At 44.0% G+C, this 22,902-nt stretch overlaps 1 protein-coding gene across 1 annotated transcript in view; it reads right to left on the bottom strand.

The window, feature by feature from the left end:
• LOC122806106 (phosphatidylinositol 4,5-bisphosphate 3-kinase catalytic subunit alpha isoform-like) overlaps nt 1-22,902 on the bottom strand; it is a 943,896-nt gene that overhangs the window by 850,474 nt on the left and 70,520 nt on the right. The window contains exon 3 of the mRNA XM_044076344.1: nt 235-369. Coding sequence (XP_043932279.1) covers nt 235-369 — 135 coding nt within the window. The remainder of the gene's footprint in view (nt 1-234; nt 370-22,902) is intronic.

The following is a 22,902-nucleotide window of genomic DNA, read 5'->3' as shown; positions in this document are numbered from 1 at the left end:
GCTATTCATCCTCCATCTAAAACAAAAAAAAATGTTAAAATCTGTATGAAATAAACAAGTTTGTTACCAAGAGCTTTGTGTTTTAACTCCATCAAACAGGAGACCCTCACTGTGCAACTTCCTGTCTGTCATGTGTGTGTCTCTGCTACATCTGATGGACTTTAACAAGTATTGTTTTTAAATTAATTGCGCTGAAAGTGTTTTATAAATGCTTAGAACTTTCTTCTTCCTTACCAGCCCCACAAAACAATAGGTGAAGCCCAGCTCTCGGGACATACTCCAGTTGGCATGCTCTTCTACCTGGGTGGCATCTGGGAACTTTACAGCATGGCTCAACCAGGCGAACTCAAGCTCCAAGCAAGGTGTTTCCTGAAAGGGATAAACAAAACACAAGTACTAAAGCCACCAACTTCATTCAGCAAAGGCTATTTATAAATCATTGATCAAATTAACATCTGTCATGCTGAAAGGAATTGGAAAGAGACAAAATAAATTACTATTAGCAGACAACAAACGAGACATTGTGAAAAAATAAAGTGAATGGTAGCAGTCTGCTCTGCACATCGGATGTGAGTTTCACTGACAAAAGATCAAGTCAGTCAAATACTGAAGTTTAGATTCTTGTGTTTGTTCATCTCTAAGAATCACAAGATAGGGACATAAAAAAATAGTATTTCAAGTTGAAATCAAAATAAGTAACACTAAATGCAAGACATTTAAAGTAAAATGTAAACAAACTCTTTAGTAAACAACTCTACAATAAATCTACATATGCACAAATCAAGTTTTGCACTTGTACTTTTATCACAATGGCACAAAAAACGAAGTGCCTCAGACTATAACCATGTTTAATCCTACAGTGCAACTGCCACTATTTATAAAGCATGAGAACTTATGCTATATGACCCAATGACACATCCAAACACCACAGAATAAAACCACTGCTTACACAATTTGAGCAACATTCATAAACAAAGTGTGCAAATAATAAATACCTCTCAACTGTACAGATTTTTTTTTTATATTTTTGATCCGTTTTTCATAAAACTCTGATTTTCTGGCAAAACATTGCCAAGTTATTAAAGACTGAAGTCAGAAAATAATGAGAGATTTTCAGATTCCATACCCTTCAGAAAATTCATGCCAACACAAAACCTGTTATTTTATCAACCAAGTTTGCAAGAGCAATATTTAAAAAATGTTGCTCTTTTTGGGCCTTTTCACCCCCATTATTTATGGCTTTGTCCAGATTTCTTGCCCTAAGAGGTTGAAAGGTATGCACATAATGCACAGCAACTGTATGCAGGAGAAAGCATGTTCTCTATAAAATGAATCAAAGTGTATTATGCACAATACATTGGCGGCAAATACGTTACTTAGCCCCTAAGTATAACAAGAAGAAATAACACGATTAAAGATGCAGAAGAGAAGTGTTCATGATGTTCACAGAACAGCAGTACTAAACAGAGGTGCAGCTAGTTGTTTTTGCACTATCATCCCCTCTGATCTGGAACCCCTCCAAAACAAAATAAACCAAAGCTCTTTGCTCTTCTCTGAAAGCAAGATAAAGAAGAAAAAAAATAAGTTATGTCCTTACCATAATGTTCATTCTGTGTTGTCGATCTTCATTCAGTCTTGACAGATGGGTTTGGTTCTGACCTCTCGGAACCAACTCGGCCATTATACAGCTCACATCAGTGAAAAACTCTCGAGCTAAGGCTCTACCCCCACAATGCCCCTCTCTCCATTACCTCAGACAGAATTTGCAGCCTAGTATAGAAAAGACAGAAGCCCTGTCTAAGATATAACCCTATAACCTCCCAGAACAAGATCCAATCCTCCAGAAGTCCCTTGGAAGGGGAAGGAGGGTGGGATGTCAAGAATGAAGATAGACAACACAGATGGAACTTTACTGTAAGAACATACCTTCTTTATCTGATGTTGTCAATCTTCATTCATTCTTAACAGATTGGATAGAGTTCCCAGTTACTTTAGATCCTGGGAAGCCCTAAGGAAGGATATTCCTGAGTACCACAGAGCCAAAGGATGCTCTTCCCCTGGAGACCATATCTAATTTGTAATGAGTGATAAAGGTATGAGGAGTAGCCCATGTTGCAGCTGCACATATTTCTTCCATACAGGCCTTGGAATGAAAGATAACTGAAGTGGAAACAGATCTGGTGGAATGCGCTCTAAGCAGGTAGTTTGAGATTATTCTGATTATAGACAAATGTGACAATCTCTAAGCTATCTTGATAAGGTAACATTCGATACCAGTTTACCCAGTCCGGGTCCTGAAAAGGATACAAATAATTGGTCTGATTTTCTAGCAGATTTTGTTCTGTCTATGTAAAAAGATAATTGTCTGTGGACATTTAGCAAATGTAAACAGTATTCACCTTTGTTTGAATAATGTGGAAAGAAGACTGGCAAGTCTATATACTGGGTAATATTAGTCTCTGACACCACTTTAGGGAGAAAGGACGGGTTGGTTCTTAGTGACGCTCTCTCCTTGTGAAATATGATGCAAGGATGGTTTACACAAAGCTTCCAATTGGAAATTCTCCTGGCAGACCGGATAGCCACCAGGAAGTGGGTTTTCCAAGACAAATATTTGAGGTCACCAGTAGCTGCTGGCTCAAAGGGCCGTCTAACTAGGCATTGTAAAACTAAAGTCAAATCCCATGGCACTATATGGTCTTTGAATGGGGGTTTTAGATGTAAAGTGCCTTTAAGGAAAATTCTGCATAAATGATGAGACATCAAGGGATGATTGTTAAATCCGTTATGAAAATTGGAAATAGCTAACTGAATCTTACCTGTGGAAGTAGAGACTCCGGATTCAAATAAGGACACTATAAATTCCAGGACCTTATCAACTGGTGCTGAAAAGCGATTTATGTTGTTTGTACAGGCCCAAATCGAAAATTTTTTCCATGTGCTAAGGTAATCTTTTGTACTGGACAGGGCAAGTTATTCTGCTGGAAATTACTGGAACTGGTGATACCAAGCCATCAGCTTGAGATTTTGGAGATTGGCATGTACCAAGCCCTACGAGTGAGAGAGCAGGTCTGGAGCTGGATCCAGAATCCAAGGGCGGTGAACCAGATGAGGCCAAAGAAAGGGGAAACGGACTTGGCGGGGCCAATAGGGTGCAATGAGAATTACTTTGCTTCTCAACCTTTGGTCTTTCCTCAAAAACTGGGGAATCAGTGGAGTAGGGGGGAAAGGCATAAAGTAGTCCCAGGGACCAACCGAGGAGAAAAGAGTCTCTCAGGGGTTCCCCGTAAGGGGGAATTAGGGTAAAGTAGCTGCTGCATTTGTTGTTTATCTGAGAGGTGAACAGATTGCAGCAAGGTTGGCTCCAATGACAAAAGATATTCACCGCTATGTTGTGGTTGTGAGACCACTTAGGAAGGCAGGAGGATGCATCCTCTCAATTTGTCCACAATCATGTCGGAGTTTCCCGGGATATGTTTTGCTATCAGAAAGAGGTTGGAAGTGATAGTCCATTGTCAAATCCTGAGGGCTTCCAGACAGAGTGGGCAAGATCTGGTTCACCCCTGCTTGTTGATGTACCAGACTACCGACATGCTGTCTGACTGGATTGCAACTGTCCCCAAAGGAAGGACAGACTGGAATTGTGGCAACATTAAAAGCACTGCCCTCAGTTCTAGGATGCTGATGTACAAAGTGGCCTCTTGCGGGGACCAAGTGCCTTGAACAGCACTTCCCAGATAACTTCACCCCACCCTATCTGGGAAGCGTCCGTGGTCACTATGGCTTTGGGCAGAGAGGGGGGAAAAAGTGCAACCCCACATATTTTCTTCTAACAACATCCACCAGGATAAATCCTTTTTGCAGTGATTTATCAGGATTGGATGAGCCATCGGGTAAGTTAAAATCGACCATTGGGATGCCGAGAGCTATTGAAGCAGCCTCAAGTGGCATCTTGCTAGGGGTACTAAGGTTATAGTCGCTGCCATGGTTACCAGAGTTTGAAGTACTAGATGAGCAGGAACTTTGTTTCGGGAAATGATTGTTTGAACTTGTGACCTTAGCTTTATCAGCCAGTGGAGGGGGAGGGAAGCTACATAAGAAACTGTATTTAGTCTTGCTCCTATGAACTCGAGGTCTTATGTAGGAGACAACTGTGACTTTTCCTTGTTGACTGAAATGCCTAGTACCTCAGTGAGATGCAGCACAAAGTCTGTGGCGTAAAGCAGTAGATCCCTGGAGGGGAAGGTGAGGAGCCAGTCATCCAGGTATGGAAACACTTGGAATCCTCATAGTCTCAAGTGTGCTGTTAGCACTGCCACACATTTGGTAAACACCCTGGGGGTTATGGTGAGACCGAACAGTAGTGCTCAGAATTGGTAATGACTGGCTCCTAGCAGGAAGTGGAGGTATCTTCTGGAGCATTTGTCCATCTTTATGTGGTAATACGCGTCCTGAAGATCTATAGAGCACATCCAATCATTCTTTTCCAGAAAGGGAAGAATAGACTGAACCGTGACCATCTGGAATTTCGTCTGTTGTACAAATTTGTTCAGTAGGCTGAGATCTAGAATTGGTCTCCAGTCCCCTGTGTTTTTTGGCACTAAAAAGAATCTCAAGTAAAATCTGGATCTTATTTGGTCTGGTGGGACTTCTTGGATGACTCTTTCTTTGAGCAGCTTTTGGAATCTACTGCTGCTAGATCCCTCTGACTGGGTGGAGCATCAGGGATTCGCTTTTGAAACTTTGGTAAGAGATTGAAGGGAATGTGGTAACCTCTTGGTGATGATTCTCTGCACTCAAGTATCTGACGTTATCGTCAGCCAGGCTGTTTGGTGCAGTGAAAATCTTCTGCCGACTGCTTCCAGAGGTAAGCAATCGGGCCTCTGTTCAGAAGCGCTGGTGGGGTTGTCTGGAAAAGGAATTTCTGGAATCCTGATTATGCGGACTCCCTTTGCCATGGGGGGGGGGGCATCTTCCAGTAGAGCTCCCTCCTCTGCCCCGGGGGGGGGGGTACTCACCACATGTGTCATGAAAAGGCCCTTGGGATTTCTTGAACCACATTTTCCAACTCCTCTGACTTCTACAATAGGATCGTTAAGGAGTGGAAAAATGAACACCCACAGCAGAAAGGGTCTTACCATCTTTTTCACAACTGGCTAGTGTGTGTAACTTTAAGGGCAAACAAAGACGAACCATCAAAAGGGGCACTGACAAAGGAAAACTTGAAAGGCTCCACAAAGTCACACAAGCACATCCAGGAGGAGTGCCTTATGGCAATGCCTGTAACCACTGGCCTAGATGCTCCTTCAGCTGCATGAGCAATAAGCTGCATGGAAGAGTTTGAGATAGACTCCAGGGTGGCGAGCTGAGAGGCAACCTTATCCCATACAACTCCTGCAAGGGTGTCCGAAACTCAGTTATCAGATCCCTTTGGAGTCTAGTAAAGTGTGCCAAGAAATTCAAGAACCTAATAGTGAAGGTAGATGATGCAAAAACCCAGTTCCCAAACCTGCCCATCAACCTAGACTCTCAGTTAGGAAGATGGACAGTAGAACTCTCCTCGGCGAGTTCTTTTTTAGTGGCCACCGCCACCACCATGGCTTCTACTGCTAGACCCCTTTGTCCAATGAGGCTGATCTTCTGGGGCTGTCAAAATTTTATCTGGTCTCTCTGGAGAATGGGCTCTGTGGAATCAGGGGTCTTCCACTCCCACTGAACAAACAGCTTAATTAGATTATCAGTGGGTGGAGTCACGCAGGAAGTAGATGGGTGGGCACAAAAACCTTGCAAGAACACAGATTCCTCAGAGAATGGGTTTGAGGACTTCCAATCACCCCTCTGTTTCAGGATTTCTAGGATGTCTCTGAAGGAGACATCTTCAGGGATGACCAGGGGAATCCCTCCCCTTCATCATAATCTTTGTCATCTGTGACAAGAGTCTTCTGTAGAATTGAGATGGTTCCTCTTGCAAGTCCTCTTATGGGATGGCTCCTCAGTGGGAACTTCTGAGGAAGACTCCTAAGAGGAGGGACCCTGAACAGGGATGTCTTGCAGCTCTTGTGCCCACTGTCCAGATGTGATAGATTGTGACAGTTGCAAACCAGAGGTTACATAAATGTGACACTCTGACATAGAAGGAGCCTGCTGAGGCTAAAGCTCTCTCCATGACCTGAAACACAGGTTCACCTGAAGAGGGATGAGATCCCGGAACAGATTTAGACAGCCTCAGAATCTGGGTCGCACCCAGCTCCGATGAGCCACCATCCAGAACAGGAGCCGGGGGAGGGTAAGAAACTGCCATGGTCATGAGAGCCAAAGACGGAGCTGTAGAAACTACCAGAACCATTCAGGAAACCCTCAGAACTGACAGCCAAACCATGGTCCCAGGTGTGCAATGGATCCAATGGTGCTGAGGACATCAGAGACTACCCCAGTGCTGAGGTAAGGTGCATAATAGTCACTGAGACAGCTGCTACCAGGAAAGTGGAAGTGGTGGGCTCAAAACCTTGGAAGGAGGTTGAAGGAAGGAAGGCCTGATGGAGTTCTTGGAGGTTCCGGGAGGGAGAGAGGTCTCCATTGGTGCAGGGAGACTCCTGGCCATCAAAATGTGGTCCTCCAATCTAAGGAAGTTCACTTCAGAAAGGCTTCTGGGAGAATGGATCGACATTCCCAAGGGAGACTCTGGCCTATAAATGAAAGGTCTGGGAAGCTGACCACAGAATGGGTACACAGAGGGGGAATACTTAGTCCTGGGAGGTATAAATATCTCAGCTTTTGGCACCACAGGTTGCTGTGCAGATGGGGAAGCTGGAACTGAATGAGAGGTGAGTGAAGCTGGTGCCGAAGAGTTTGTTGGTTCCGAAGCAGTGGTCGGTGCTGAAGTAGTTAGTATCAGTGCAGTAACTGTTGGTACTGAGGAAGACTGAACCATCTGTGCCAAAGGTGATTTTTCAGTCACTTTTGGTACTTTTATCCTCTGTTCTGAAGACACACATGGAACCAGTGACTTGTGCGATTTTAAGTCTTCCCCCAATGGTGAGGTCAGTACAGAATGGCTTCTACTTTTAGGGTCAGGTTTTGATAATTTAGGTGTCTCAGGTTTAGAGAGGGCTTCTTCGAATGAGCATTTTAGTTAGCCTTTCAAAATTAGTTTATTTGGTCTCTCCACCACTGTATGGGCACTGAAACCCTGGCAAATCTTACATGCAGTGTCTAGATGGGGTGCGCCCAAACAGTATACACAGGAACGATGCCCATCTGAATTGGGCATCTTTCTCCCACAGTCTTGATATTGTTTAAATCCAGATGTCCCTTTTTATCTGCCATTTCAAATTCACACACACAAAAACAGACATAAGAAGAAGGCAGAGAGAATATTTTTTTAAAGTAAAGGCCTACCAATAAGGGTATACAAAAAATTACCTCAAAAGGAAAGAAAGAGAAAGAATACCAACAATGGTATAGTACAGTTTTGTACCTACCATAAATGTAGATGTCCGATAGGTATGCATCTGCAGTCCTAACATATGGGGTTGTCCTGCCTCAGGCAGCCCTTCGGTCGGCCGGATTCCAAAGTCTGGGTCTGGCCTCGGCTGATGTCGCACTTCACCCGACGTCGTAGCTGCTGTTTATTGGGTATAAAGGCATCAGCCGACGCCATTTTCCTCAGTGTTTCTTGCCCCAGATGCCAGGTGCCCTCTAGTAAGGCTACATTTGGATAAATGCAAATAATTCCAAAACAGTAGAGAGCAAACAATATAAAAAAAAAAAAAATATATATATATATATATATATATACATACATATATACAAACAAATACACCATAACAGATTCCCCCAGCTAGCTAAAAGATGGGTAAATACCCTAGGAGTACCACAGAGGGGAAGGAGGGTGGGTAATCCTGACTGCAGATGCATACCTATCGGACATCTACATTTATGGTAGGTACAAAACTGTACTATGTCCTTCAAGGATGCATCTGCAGTCCTAACATATGGGTAGGATACCATAGCCAAACTGGGGGAGGAGGTACTAAGATAAAGATGGTGTAGTTAAGATCCCTTGCAAAACAGCAGCTGCAAAACCTGCTCGGGATCTAGAGTATAAAGGAAGATTGTAATGCTTGGCAAATGTATGCACGGAGCTCCAGATAGCAGCTTCTAAAATGTCTTTGGTAGCCACTCCTCGTAGGAAAGCTGTAGTGGTGGGCTGTAGCTCTTGTGGAATGAGGTCTGATATTATCAGGAGTTGTCTTTCCATGAAAAGAGTAACAAAAACGAATGCAATTTCCTATCCATTTTGAGATTGTCTGTTTTGAAATTGCTTTTCCTTGCATTCCTGTTGCATATGCTACCAAAAGCTGGTCAGTTTTTCTGCTGGTCTTAGTTCTGTCCAGATAGTAGCGTAATTGTCTGTGCACATCCAAGGTATGTAGCAGTCTTTCCCCCCTGTTCTGTGGGTTGGGGAAGAATGTAGGTAAATGAATCGCTTGGTTCAATGATACTCTGGAGACCACTTTTGGCATAAAGGTAGGGTTGGTTCTCAGAGAGACTCTGTCCTGATGGAAGATAAGGAAAGGTTGTACTGCTATTAATGCCTGTAACTCAGATACCCTTCTTGCTGAAGTGATTGCTAGTAGGAAAGCAGTTTTCCAAGACAAGAATTGTAATTCTGCTGTTGCTGCTGGTTCAAAAGGGGGAAGAGTTAACTTTTCCAGCACAAAGTTGAGGTCCCATGTAGGTAAAGGTGGTTTCCTTGGAGGCTTTACATTTTTGATTCCTCTCAAGAACTGCCTGAGTAGAGGATGAGAGAAGACAGGAGGATCCAATTTGTATTCTGCTGAAATTGCTGATGCATGAATCTTAATGGAGGAGTAAGACAGGCCATTATGGAACAGCTCTGCTAAATATTCCAGGATGAGTGCTATGTTTGCCAAAGAGACATTTTCTCCCTTTGCTGCACTCCAAATGAGGTATCTTTTCCACTTGGCTGAATAAGTCTTCCTTGTGGAGGGTCTGTGTGCCTCCAGGATAATGTCCTTAACCCTCTGAGATAAATCTGGGTTATTTTGTTTTATGCAATATTCCAAGCAGCTAGCTGCAGTGTTTTCAAGTTTGGATGTAGGATCTTGTAGTTGTCCTGTGTTAGTAGTAAGGGACATAGAGGTAGATGCCATGCGTGCGTCCGAGACATGCTTCTCAGTAGCGGGTACCAATGTTGCCTCGGCCAGTCTGGAGCTATCAGAATTACCCTTGGTTGATCCTCTTTGATCTTCAGTAGAACTTTGTACATCAAGGGAAGAGGTGGAAATGCATATGCTGTCAGGTTTTTCCAGCTGAAGGAAAGTAAGTCCACCCTCCAAGCAAGTGGGTGGTATGCTCTTGTGCAGAATTTTTTCAATTGGTGATTGTGTGGGGAGGTGAACAGGTCTATCTGTGGTAGTCCCCATTTCTTTGTTATGGCTTTGAAAATATCTGGATGCAGCATCCATTCGTGAGCATCCGTGGTAGTTCTGCTTAAAGTGTCTGCTAGAAAATTTTCTTTTCCTGGTACAAATCTGGCCTGAAGTTGAATGTTGAGGTTCAGGGCCACATTCCACAGGTCCATTGCCATCCGGCATAGAGGATATGAATGTGTACCTCCCTGTTTGTTGATGTACCACATGACTGTGGTATTGTCCGTCCTTATCAGCAGATGACCCTGTTGAAGGAGTGGTCTGAATGCCTGGATCGCATATTTCACTGCCAGCATCTCCTTTAGATTTGTGTGTAGATTCAGCTGGTCTTGGGTCCATAGGCCTTGTATACACTTGTCCACCATGTGAGCCCCCCATCCTAGGTCTGAGGCGTCCGTGGTGATGGTCTGGCTTGGCTGTGGTTTGTGGAAAGGCAAGCCTCTGTTCAACTGACAGGCCTGAGCCCACCACAGGAATTCTTGCTTCAGGCATGGAATTATTGGAATCTGGTTTTCTAGACTGTGCTGGTGTTGAGACCATACATTCCTTAGGTACCATTGTAACTTTCTCATATGTAGCCTGGCATGCGGAATCAATATTATGCAGGATGCCATGTAACCCAGGGCTTGCAGGACTTTCCTTGCAGTAAGCTGAGTTTGTTTTGTTAATGACATGAAATAGCCTGGTAGTTGCTTTTGTTTTCTTCTGTGAGAAAGGCCATCTGAGTTGATGTGTCCAGTTCTGCCCCCAAGAATGTTATCCTTTGGGATGGTACTAGTCTTGACTTCTGCATGTTGACTGTGTATCCCAAGGCTTGCAACAGTTGTATGACATTTTCCAAATCTTTTGTTAATTGTGCCTTGTTATCCGCTTGTAATAGGCAGTCGTCCAGGTATGGGTAAATTTGAATTCCCTGAAGCCTGCAATGAGCAATTACTGATGCCAGGCATTTCGTGAATACTCTGGGCGCAGTAGATAAGCCAAAGGGCAATGCTGAGAATTGATAATGCTCTGATCCTGCAAGAAATCTGAGGTATCTTCTGCAATCTGGTCGTATAGGGACATGCAGGTATGCCTCCTTGAGATCTAGAGTCACCAGCCAAGACTCCTTGCCCAGCATGGGAAGAAGCTGCTGGAGTGTCAGCATTTTGAATTTTGGAACAATGAGGTATGTGTTCAGTGCGGACAAATCGAGAATAGGTCTCCATTGATTTTCTTTTCTTGGTACCAGGAAAAGCCTGGAGTAAAAACCTTGGCCTTGTTCCATAGGTGGCACCTTTTCTATAGCTCTTATCCTTAGTAAGTTGTTGATTTGTCTTAGAGCGTCTGTTTTTTGGCTTGGTGGTAGGTTTGGCATTCCCCTCTTTTTTGGAAGAGTGTGGAAGTGAAACTTGTAGCCCTTGTCTATTGTTTGTAAAGTCCATTTGTCTCCTGTAATGTAATGCCAGTTGTCTGAAAATAAGGCTAGCTTTCCGCCCAAGGGAGCTTCCAGTTGTTCCCTGGTAGGCGGTGTCAGAGCCTAGTCATTGTGTCTGTCCTGTGGAAGTGGTTGTAGTTGAATCTGTGGCAGTATTTCTCTGATTGGTAGGTTGCCACTGATGTCCCCTGTAGGCACCCCTAGATTGATTTCTGCCTCTTGGGCGTCTATTTCTGCCTCTCTGTGCTCTGGAGCTGTCTGGAAAGGACCAATTCTTCGAAGGCCAATTTCTGCTAAACCTCGGAGGTTGGACCTGTAAGAAATCCTTGACTGTTCGGACAGATTTTGCTTTTTCTTCCACCTTCTTCAGAACCTCCTGTGCAGGGGAGCCAAACAAACTTTGTTTCTCCATGGGAGCATCTAGGAGTTTTGATTTAACATGGTCTGGTAAAGATTGTTCTTTTAACCATGCATGTCTTCGAATCACTGTTCCAGTCATAGCTGATCTAAAGGAAGCCTCCAGTGCATCATAGCCACATTTTAAGAAATGGTTACTGACCTGCTGAGAGTTATGTACCAAATCCTGAAGAGCCTTGCGGTATATAGGTTCAGGAGAGGACAGTTTTTTTATTTATTTGGTCTAACAAAAATTCCTGATACTGAATCATGTGAAATTGACAGTTTAAGGCCCTAGCCGAAAGAGCAGCAGAAGTATAAACCTTTTTACCCCATCTCTCTAATGCTCTAGATTCCCTATTAGAGGGAAGAGGGTTTTTGGCAGAAGCAGCTGCCACACCTTTCGGGCCCTGTGAAATGGTTTCGGGATCTGCAACAGGAGCCTTATACAAATGGTAGTGTGTGTCCGGGACCCTGTAATATCTGTCAGGCTTGGCAGGGGCCGGAGGAAGAGAATCAGGAGCAGTACAGGCATCATTAAATGCATCATCAACTACTGTTAGTACTGGAGGAATGGCTAAAGGCCTATGCTGTGGTAAGTGTAAAAAAGTCCTTAGCCTTTTCCTTGAATCTGAAAAATCCTGGCCCTGCCATTGAAAATGCTCCCTCATAGCATGTAAGGTTTCCCCAAAAGAAAATTCCTCAGGAGGAGAAGCAGAAGGAATGGAGTCTTCTGCATCAGAATCCTCATAAGGAGAATATGGGCCTTTCTGAGGGTCTGTAATGTCTGAGTCCTCCGAGGAATAGTCTGTAGAGACAGGTTCCGGGGGTTCAGTCCTAGGCCTCTTATCTGAAGGGGGCTGAGAGGTCCTGTCTGGGTGAGGTTGTGATCCCCTGATCAAAGAAATGAGATCCTCAGCCAGGCTGAGTATTTGTGAACTAGAGGTAGGCCTATGTGGGGTAGTTTTAGCAGGTAAGGCCTTAGAAGATTTAGCTGCTTTAGCCCTGGCAAAAGCCTTGATGGACATAGAAGCAGGGGGTCTAGCAGCCCCACGTGCAGGGGTAGATATGTCTAAAGGAATAGTATCCGACAAATCCTGGGTGCCTGCGTCTGTAGCAGTAATATCAGTAGCAGATTCGACCATGGTCTGTGAGGCCTCGGCTATAGGAGGCATGCTTTCGGCCGAAGGAAGAACCGAGGACTCGGTTTCAGCTGAAACCGAGACACTCGCGGTTGGCCTAACCGCGGTTTCAGTCGAAACTGCGGACCGCGAGTGTCGGTCCTTTTCCTTGCTCTTTTTAGCTATTTGTGTAGTCGGAGTCTCCGACGGCATTTTGTAAGCAAAAGCGGGACCAAAAAACTCCTCTGCAAACTCCGACCGACGTCTAAGTGTTCGTCGGTTGAAGGAAGCACAGGCTAGACAAGCTGATACGTTGTGGTCTGGGCCAAAGCAAGGAAGGCAGTAAGAGTGGAAATCCTTATGAGGTATTTGTTTCCCACAAGTTAAACAATTATTTACTTTTTCTGACATCGGCTGAGGCAAGAAAGAGTCCCCAACGGGGTACTTAGCTTTTTAGAAGTCTTCGGTAGTAGAAATCTCTGGATCTGACCGACTGGCAGTTGCGAACAGCTTCTGCTTCGGGCACCATGCGGCAAGAAAGACTGAGGAAAATGGCGTCGGCTGATGCCTTTATACCCAAATAAACAGCAGCTATGACGTCGGGTGAAGTGCGACATCAGCCGAGGCCAGACCCAGACTTTGGAATCCGGCCGACCGAAGGGCTGCCTGAGGCAGGACAACCCCATATGTTAGGACTGCAGATGCATCCTTGAAGGACATCCAAGAGTTACCAAAAAGCTAAAAGGAGATGGGGGGGGGGGGGCAATGAGAAATACCTTTAGGTAATGAGGCTGGGGAGATTAACATGGAAAGCACTTACACACTCAAGAAATAGAGAAAGATATTAAATATACTAATAAAGATGGACTTTAGTAAAGGAATTACTAATAGAAAATAATTAAAGCAGTTAGCTGAGAGTATCGGCTGACATATCTAATTTTCAGAGTGGCAAATGAGATCCGAGGTAATGGAGAGAGGGGCATTCTGGGTAGAGCCTTAACTCGAGAGTTTTCGGCTGGCGCGAGATGGATAGTGGGCAGAGTCGATTCCATATAGCACACAGCTGCTACAGTTTTCTACCTCACACAGAGCACTTCACTTTTTCAGTTTAGACTGCAAATGCAATATCATCATTTAAACACTGGTATGCATTAAACAGAGACCAGGACTGTCCAATCACACCCCCAAACACTTTGTGCACACTTTGCCCCCCCAGTTATGTTCTAACAACAAACAATGTTCCCTTTTAAACTGCAAACGTTACATATATATATAAGCTGTCACATGAATGCAGAAACACTGGATGACTTATGACAAATCTACTAGTAAATGGAAGCGGCAAGAGGAATAGTAGACCCATATCTATACAGACTGGAACATGACTGATGCGACCATCATGGTAACTGCCACATTCCAAAGGTCCATGGAAGACACAACTGGCATAACCTACTAGCTTGACTCAGTTACTGACATCCATAAGGTCCCCCCACTGGCACTGGCACTGGCACAGGAGGCCTACAACTGTGCACACTGCCACAGACAAAACGCTCGAGTATTCTGACTTAGGTGGGATGTCCAAATTCAAATAACAAATTAGTACACTGTCCCACCCTCCCAATGTGCATACTGCAAGTCTCAATTCCAGTTCTGCAATGACCAGTTAAAGTGCTTCACAACTTCCCATCATCCTGGCTTCCCCTACGCTACCCATATGACATTTTTTTGTTTTGTTTTTGCACACTGTCTTTCTCTTCAGCCTTTTCCTGCATTCTTTTAACACACACTAACTGGCCAAGAATGCAGTGTAAAACTGCAGAGGAAATAACTGAAGCTGTGCTTCATTTACACTTCAGAGTCAGGCAGTCTTCCCAGTCACACAAATAATTTTCCATAGTACCTCAACTCTGCCCCTCCTCTTTCTAAACCATTATTATTTGAGAGTGAGAGAGAGTGAAAAGGAGAAAAAGAGAGAGAGACACACACACACACTGTCTAGACTGCATCTCATAACAGCTAAAAAAAGTAATACTATTTTCAATGGATGGTCAAGTTTGGGGAATTCTCAGTGGAGTGGGTTTTGTAACCCACAAAGGGGTCAAACTCAGGACAAAACAAAATTAGAATGTACCTAAAAATGTACTTTTACAATTAACAGCATTACTTGTTATTTGGCAAGACTGGTCAGTATTTTTTTCTACAGTGCTCCTCTGTGGTAATAAACTTTTTTAAAAGCACAAAGTGTATTTTGATGGGGCAAACTGGGTAAAGATTAGAGCAGTAAAGTACAGTTGTGTACACTTACCATAAATGTAGATGTTTGAGTATATTCACTGTTGCAGTCATCACATTTTGGTTATCTGCTTGCAGTAGCCTGATTATCAAAGTCTTGGGTCCTGCTTCGGTTGCTGTCTCATCTTCCATGACGTCAGGTAGTCAGGGGTATAAAGCATGTAGCAGACACCATTACATCAGTTTTTCTTGCCCCATATGTCAGGTGCCCCCCTAACGGGAAGCAATTAACTATATATACAAGGTTACACCTCCGACAAAAAAGCAAATACACCAAAAAGCTTTAAGCATAGTAAAAAGGAATAGAGGTATAGCCAAAAGAAGTCAGGGGGCTGGAGGGAGGGTAACCAGGACTGCAACAGTGAATACACTCGAACATCTACATACATGGTAAGTGTACACAACTGTACTATGTTCTTCGTGTTTCAATGTTGCAGTCATCACATTTGGTTAGATTCCCAAAGCTAAGGATGGGAGGAGGAAATTAGATAGCATTAGGACCAGCTATAAGGCCCTGCAAGACTGCAGTGGCAAAGCTAGCTCTGGAGTAAGAGAAAATTGGCAAATGGTAATGCTTGGTGAAAGTATGTACAGAACTCCAAGTAGCAGCTTCTAGGATGTCCCTGGTAGGGACACCTCTGAGAAAGGCTGTAGAGGTAGATGCAGCCCTGGCTGGATGTGGTCTTATCCCCTGTAGGATACGTTTTCCATGGTGCTTATAGCAGAAATTAATGAAATGGCCTATCCATTTCGAAATGGTTTGCTTTGAAATGGCCTTCCCCTCTGCCCCTGCAGCAAATGCCACCAGCAGATGAACAGATTTCCTGAGAGGTTTAGTCCTGTCCAAGTAAAATCTAAGTTGTCTGTGCACATCTAAGTTGTGCAGTATACGTTCCCCTTTGTTCTGTGGATTAGAAAAGAAGGATGGCAAATGGATGGACTGATTAAGCACCACACTGGATACTACCTTGGGCATGAAGGAGGGATTGGGCCTGAGGGACACCCTGTCCGCATGAAAGATGATGAAAGGCTCCACTGCCATAAGGGCCTGTAATTCAGACACCCTTCTTGCTGAAGTGATGGCTAAAAGGAAGGCTGTTTTCCAAGAAAGAAATTTCAACTCTGCACTTGCAGCTGGCTCAAAAGGAGGTATGAGCTTTTCCAATACAAAGTTAAGGTCCCAGGGCTGGAGTTGGGGCTCTCCTGAATGGTCTTAAGTTTTTGGCCCCTCTGAGGAACTGCTTGAGCATTGGATGAGAGAAGAGGGGAGGTTCTGTGTTGTAATGAGCTGAAATGGCTGAGGTATGAATTTTGATGGAAGAAAAGGAAAGGCCCTTGTGAAGCATTTCAGTTTAGTACTGATGAATCTGAGGTAAATTGGGTGCTGCTGTGCCCATCCCCTAAGTTTGTTTCCAGGAACAGAATCTTTTCCATTTTTCAGCATAAGATTTTCTAGTACTAGGCCTCCTTGCCTCCAGAATGACATCCAACACTTGTTTACTGAGTGACGGTAACGAAGAGATCAGGTAATTAGCCAGGCTGCCAGGTTCAGGGTTTGAAGCTGAGGGTGCAGAATCTGGCCCTCCTGCTGGGACAGCAGGGTAGGGGTCGGAGGCAGGTGCCATGGTGCCAGCAGTGACACAGTGCAAGAAGGGGTACCAGTGTTGGTGTGGCCAGTCTGGTGTGATCAGTATTGTCCTTGGTTTGTCCTGTTCAATCTTTAGTAGTACCTTGGAGAGGAGAGGCTCGTTTGTGGGGAGTTCTTGTGCAGAATTTGTCCAATTGGTAGTTCTGGAGGGAGGCAAATAGGTCTATCTCTGGGCTCCCTCATTTGTTTAGCAACATGTTGAATGTCTTTGGTTCCAGTTTCCACTCGTGTGGATCCATGAGATTTCTGCTTAGTTCGTCTGCCAGTGTAGTTACCTTTCCTGGCAGGAATTGAGCCTGTAGGTGCACCTGGTAGCTCAAGGCTGTGTTCCACAGAGCCATGGCTAGTCTGCAGAGAGGGTATGAGTGGGATCCCCCCTGCTTGTTTATGTACCACATAACAGTGGTGTTGTCCGTCTTTACCATTAATTGTCCTGGAAGAATGTGGTCCTTGAAGGCTGTCAGAGCATTCTGTACAGCTAACATTTCTTTTTGATTGATATGCAGGTGCATTTGACTTTGGTTCCAATTGCCCTGAATGCACTTCCCTGCCAAGTGAGCCCCCCCATGCATAGTCTGATGCATCTGTTGTTAGGGTTTGGGGGGCAGGGGGGAGAGTGAATAGGAGTCTCTTGTTTTGGTGGTGGGCCTCTGCCCACCAAAGGAACTAACTGTAGGCAAGGTATGATAGGAATCATTTCTTCTAGATCCTGAGAACGTTGACACCATAGGCTTTTTAGATACCATTGTAGTTTCCTCATATGTAGTCTTGCATATGGAATTACAAGAATGCAGGAGGCCATGAACCCCAAGGCTTGCAGTATTTGTCTTGCAGATAGCAGGGTCTTTGTGGCCATTAGTTTGAAGTAAGTTGTCAAATGAACTTGTTTCTCTAGTGTGAAGAAAGCCATCTGGGAAGTTGTGTTCAAGCTTGCTCCCAGGGATACAATTTGTTGGCAGGGTACAAGATGTGATTTATTTTTGTTTATGGTGTACCCCAGAGAAGTTAGCATCTTTTGTATAAACGCCAGATGATTCAAAAGTATGTCCTGGCTTTTTTCCTGAATTAGACAATCGTCCAGGTATGGGAATATTTATTTGCCTGCAAAATGCAATGACTGGAGCTAGGCACTTTGTGAATACCCTGGGCACAGTAGATAAGCCAAAGGGTAGTGCAGAGAACTGATAGTGCATGAAGCCTGCTTTGAAGCATAGATATCTTCTGCAAGATTCCCTGACTGAAATGTACAGATAGGCTTCCTTTAAATCCAGTGTTGTCAACCGGGCAATCCTTGCCTAGCATAGGAAGCAACTGGTGAAAAGTTAGCATCTTGAATTTTGGGATCACCAAAAAAAGTGTTTAGGGTAGAGAGATCCAGGATAGTATGCCAGAAGTCATCTTTTCTGGGCACCAGGAAATGTCTTGAGTAGAAACCTTGTCCCCTTTCCTCTTCTGGGACAGTCTGAATAGCCCTTATGAGAGAGAACTTGCTTTTGAGCCTCTGTCCAATAATTTGGGGGTAGATCTGGCCAACCGTTTGGGGTTGGTAAAGTGTGGAAGTGGAATCTGTATCCTTGGGAAACAATATTTAAAACCCTTTTGTCCTGGGTAATGAGTTCCCAGTTTTTTGCCTGCAGAGCAATCTTTCCCCCTAAAGGAGCAGTCAGTTGAGAAGGGCTTGGAAGTTTTAAAGTTAAGTCACTGAGACAGTCTACCATAAGGGGGAGTCTTACTACTCCCTGCTTTGGAATTGGGAGCTCCCCACTGCTTAGTCCTGTGCATACCTTGGGACTGAAGCCTGGGTGTTCTGCTGGTTCTAGGTTTGGACTGAGAAGGCCTGGAAGAGGCAGGAAAGGACCAATTCTTAGAGGGCCAATGCCTACTAAATCTTGGAGGCTGTACTTGCAGGAAATCTTTAACAGTTTGCATAGATTTAGCTTTTTCCTCCATCTTTTTAAGTACGTATTCTGCTTTGTTGCCAAACAGGTGGTCCCAGTTTAAGGGAGCATCCAGCAATTTAGCTTTAACAGGATCTGGCAAAAATTGCTCTTTAAGCCAAGCATGCCTTCGAAGTACAGACCCAGTGACAGTAGCCCTGCAAGATGCCTCAAGTGAATCAAAACCACATTGCAAAGTATGTTTTCCAACTTGTTCAGCAGAATGCATTAAATCCTGTAAATCCTTATTTTCAGCACAGTCAGGAATCAATATCATTTTCTGTTTAAGCAATCCAATAATATGCTGCTGATACTTTAACATATGAAACTGGCAGTTTAAGGCCCTAGTGGCCAAGGTTGCAAAAGTGTATACCGTCTTACCCCATCTGTCCAGCGCTCTGGAATCTCTATCAGACGGGGTAAGATTTCTGGCAGTAGTAGCCTTAATGACCTTGGGTCCCTGTGAAATGGTCTCATGATCCGCAGTAGGATTTTTAAAGAGGAACTTGTGAGAGTCGGAACCCTGTAATATCTATCTGGTTTTCTGGGAGCAGGAGGTAAGGAGTCAGGGGCCAAGCTAGATTCCGAAAAGGAATCATCAACAAAGTCCAGTACAGGGTGGATAGCTAAAGGCCTGTGTTGGGGCAGGAGTAAGAAATCCCTAAGCCTCTTTTTAGAATCAGAGTTATCCTGGCTTTCCCAGCGAAAATGCTCCCTAAGAGTACGCAAGGTTTCACCAAAAGAGAAATCCTCGGGAGTGGGGGGGGGGGCAGAGGGAAGAGAGTCTTCTGCATCAGAATCCTCATAGGTAGATAAGGGTAAATCCTCGTCATCAGAGAGGAAACAGACATTTCAGAATCCTGATCAGAAGAATCATAAGCAAATTCAGTCCTAGGTCTCTTAGAGGGGGGAGGTTGGCTTCCTCTGATTAAAGTAATAAGGTCTTCAGCCATTCTTATCTGTTCTTTAGGCATCGAGGCCTGACCATGTGGTCTGGGTGTCTATTTTCTAGGCATGGATCGAGTTTTAGGCCTTGAAGAAGAAGATGGCATCAGTTTAATATGCAAGTCAGTAGGCCTGAATACACCCTTGGAAGCCGGTGCCTGCACCCATCTAAGGTAGAGACATCCGCAGGTTCCACAGTTGAAGCATCTTGCAGCATACCGGACTCCAAATGGGTCTCAGTAGAGGCCTGCAAATCTGAAGTAGCGGGTATCAGGGGCTGCGAAAGCGCCTCACTGAATACCGGTGAACTGGTGACTAGCTTAGGAGAAGTGTCGTTGGCAGCTTTGGACCTAGGCGGCCTGTCTCTGTCTTTATTTTTGCATTTTTTCAGAATGTCAGTAGTCGGGTGGCTTACCGAAGCCATATCTGGGTAATTGAACTGAGTACCAAAATATTTAGAAGCGTAAATATTCTGAAAACGAATAGTTCTTTGTTTAGATAAGGCACAAAACAGACAGTGAGGTACGCCGTGGTCAGGGCCTAAGCAAGGAATGCAGTACGAATTAAAATCTTTATGAGGTATTTGCTTTCCACAAGAAATACAATTATTGACTTTTACTGATATCGGTTTAGAGCAAGAAAAAGTTTCCCCAACAGGGTACTTAGGTTTAGTTGAAGACTTCGGTTCTGAAACTCAACATAAATTTCAGGAGTTGGCCGACCAGCACTTGCGAACTGCTTCTGCTTCAGGCACAGCACAGCAAGAAAGACTGATGTAATGGCGTTGGCTGCATGCTTTATACCCCTGACTATCTGATGTCATGGAAGATGAGACAGCAACCGATGCAGGACCCAAGACTTGATAATCAGACCGACTAAGGGCTACTGCAAGCAGATAACCCAAATGTAATGACTGCAACAGTGAAACACAAAGAGCATCTTGTTTTTTATTGGGGACTACACTAAAATGTATATAAAAATCCAAGGTGCAAGTGTTCATGAACTACATGGACTTGCTTCATTTAGGTATAGCTGAAAAAACTGCAGCACAGGTGAAAATGGTAGAAGCTTCCTTGTGGTATTCCAAGTATATGGGGGATGAAGTTGGCTGACCTTTAGTGACATTGGTCCCTGTGCAGTCCTCAGTGCACCCAGATCTTCCCCGTCCTGGCCTCCCCTACACCATCCAGACTATTTTTTTTTCTCTTTTCTCACAATTTGCCTCACTCTTCACCTTTTTCCTGCATCCTTCCAAAATACCTTAACTTCCTAGAATGCACTAAAAGAACTGTGGGGAAAATAACTGAATACACTGTGGGGTCTGGAGCCTATTGCCATATGTTTGTAGACGTTCAGATGTCATTTATGAGATTTTTTCCAAAATTATAATCCAATGATGACCTGAAAAAAATCATGACTAATGAAATAAATTAAATCTTATTCCTATTTTTTCTCCTACATCCTGCATTGCAGTAACAGGTGGAAATAACTGAATTAAACCAGGGGTTTGGGGCCACTAGGCTTCCATACACCTCGGGGTACTAGATGCTCCAAGATGCATATTAAAGAGTTTTTCCAGCCTTTTGACCCAAAGATGGCCTGAACAAAAAAATTATAATTATGAAAAGAAATATACTCTATTTTCATTCAATGAAGAACAAAAGTTGTGTGAAGACTTAAAAGTTCAAAGCTGACAAAAGCATTCTTTACAAAAGGGATTCCTTGCAGAGGGTAGTCCAACTTCCAGCCAGTACACCAAAGCCTTCGGATTTTTACAGACGTTGTATGTCATGCATATGCTCCCCGCTCAAGGCTTAGGGCATAAAGGTGATTTACAGACGTACACACCTCAGAACTAAGTAGCCACAGGAGGAGCAAATGTTCAAGTAATTAAGAGGAACATGTACATCCAGAAGGAGAAAATGGAATAGAATTCCAAGGCCTGGAAGACAGAAGAAAAGGAGCACAGCAGAAGGGGAGGAGGTAGGTAGCAAATACTGCAACAGCGAAGAGAAGGACATCTACTGTTATGGTAAAATTTTATACAACTGTACTATTTCCTTCCATATTCACTGTTGCAGTATTCTTTACAAAACAGAGAGTACAAAAGCTTAAGAGGAAACTTGGGAGAAGAAAGGCACAGAGAAGCCCTCAAGAACCCATGCAGGACAGCTCTGGCAAAGCCAGCTCTTGTTCTAAAACCAGTTTCTAATGCTTAGTGAAGGTATGGACAGATGTCCAAATAAGCAGCCTCAGGGATAGAATTGTCATCCAATCCTTTGAAAAAAGCACCAGAGGAAGCAACAGCCCTAGTAGAATGAGCCTTTACACAGGCAGAAAGACATTTTCCAGGAAAGGAGTGAAAAAAATGGCCTTAGAGATCCAAGAAGATCTGGTTTGCTTAGAAACAGCCAAACCAGAGAACTGGGATGAAAATAAATAAAACGTTGCTCAGGTATGTGAATGGTATTAATGTTATGCAAACAATAGCTAAGCTATCTATGCAAATTCAAGGTGTGAAGAACCTTCTCACTAGCAGACTGTGGAAAAGGAAAAATGGAGGGCAAATTAATAGACTGATTAAGAGACAATTCATTAACTACCATGGGCATAAAAGAAGAATTAGTATGAAGAGACACCATGTCCCTAAGAAAAAACAAAAAAGGAGAAAGAGCTATAACAGCCTGGAGTTCACAGAATCTTAGCTAAAGTATGGCCCAAAAAGAACGGTCTTCCATGTACAATGTTGCACGGAAGCTGAACCTGCAGACTGAAAAGGAGCCAGACTCAATTTTTCAAGTAGAAATTTGAGGTCCCAAGAAGGTGGAATACGCTTCTTGGGAGGCCTGATATGAAAGACATTTTTAAGAAATTGTTTGACCTTAAATCTAGATGCAAGAGGAGGAGTTAACGGCAGATGAGCAGAAATAGCTGACTGGAGAGCTTTAGCAGAATATGCTAACCCAGCATGGAGCAAATCACACAAATAAAAGAGAACCAAAGGGACTCCTACAGAAAATGGATTCTGGTTGCAAGCAAACCAACAGACAGAAAATCTCTTCCATTTGGATACATTTGATTTCCTGGTAGTGGGTTTTCTGGCCCCCTGCAGAACCCTAAGTATGTTCTCAGAAAAAAAGGTGCCTAAAGGGGATCAAAACCCTATCACCCACAATATTATTTGAAGAGTGGACAGGTGAGGATGGATCAGAGACCCCTTGTCTTGTATCAGTAGGTCCAGGTGAGGTAACTATCTTGAGCAGGACACTGGAAATCAAAGGAAGAGGAGAGAAGGCACAGTTGTGTACACTTACCATAAATGTAGATGTTTGACTGTATTCACTGTTACAGTTAACACCTGTGGGTTTATCCCTGCTGTGGGAGCCCTCGTTCGGCCCGAATACCAGAGTCAATGTTTTTTTTGTGCCAGCTGCCGTCGCCTGTAGTCTGACGTCAGGTCGTCAGTGCTATAAAGCAAGGCAGCCGACATCATTACATCAGTTTTTCTAGATTTGATTTTTTCTCATTGAGGGTGAACCCTAGGGAAGTTAGGAGTGATTTGACAAAGAGAAGGTCCTGGAGCAACTTTTCTTTGCACTCTGCCTGAATGAGGAAGTCACCCAGGTAAGGGCAAATCTGTATATTTCTCTGTCTGCAGAATGCTATAGCCAGGGCCAAGCAATTGGTAAATACT

The sequence above is a fragment of the Protopterus annectens genome, chromosome 7.part0 (assembly GCF_019279795.1).
Source record: "Protopterus annectens isolate FY-2018-M chromosome 7.part0, PAN1.0, whole genome shotgun sequence".
Lineage (NCBI taxonomy): Eukaryota > Metazoa > Chordata > Ceratodontiformes > Protopteridae > Protopterus > Protopterus annectens.
This window is presented reverse-complemented; position numbering and strand designations above follow the sequence as displayed.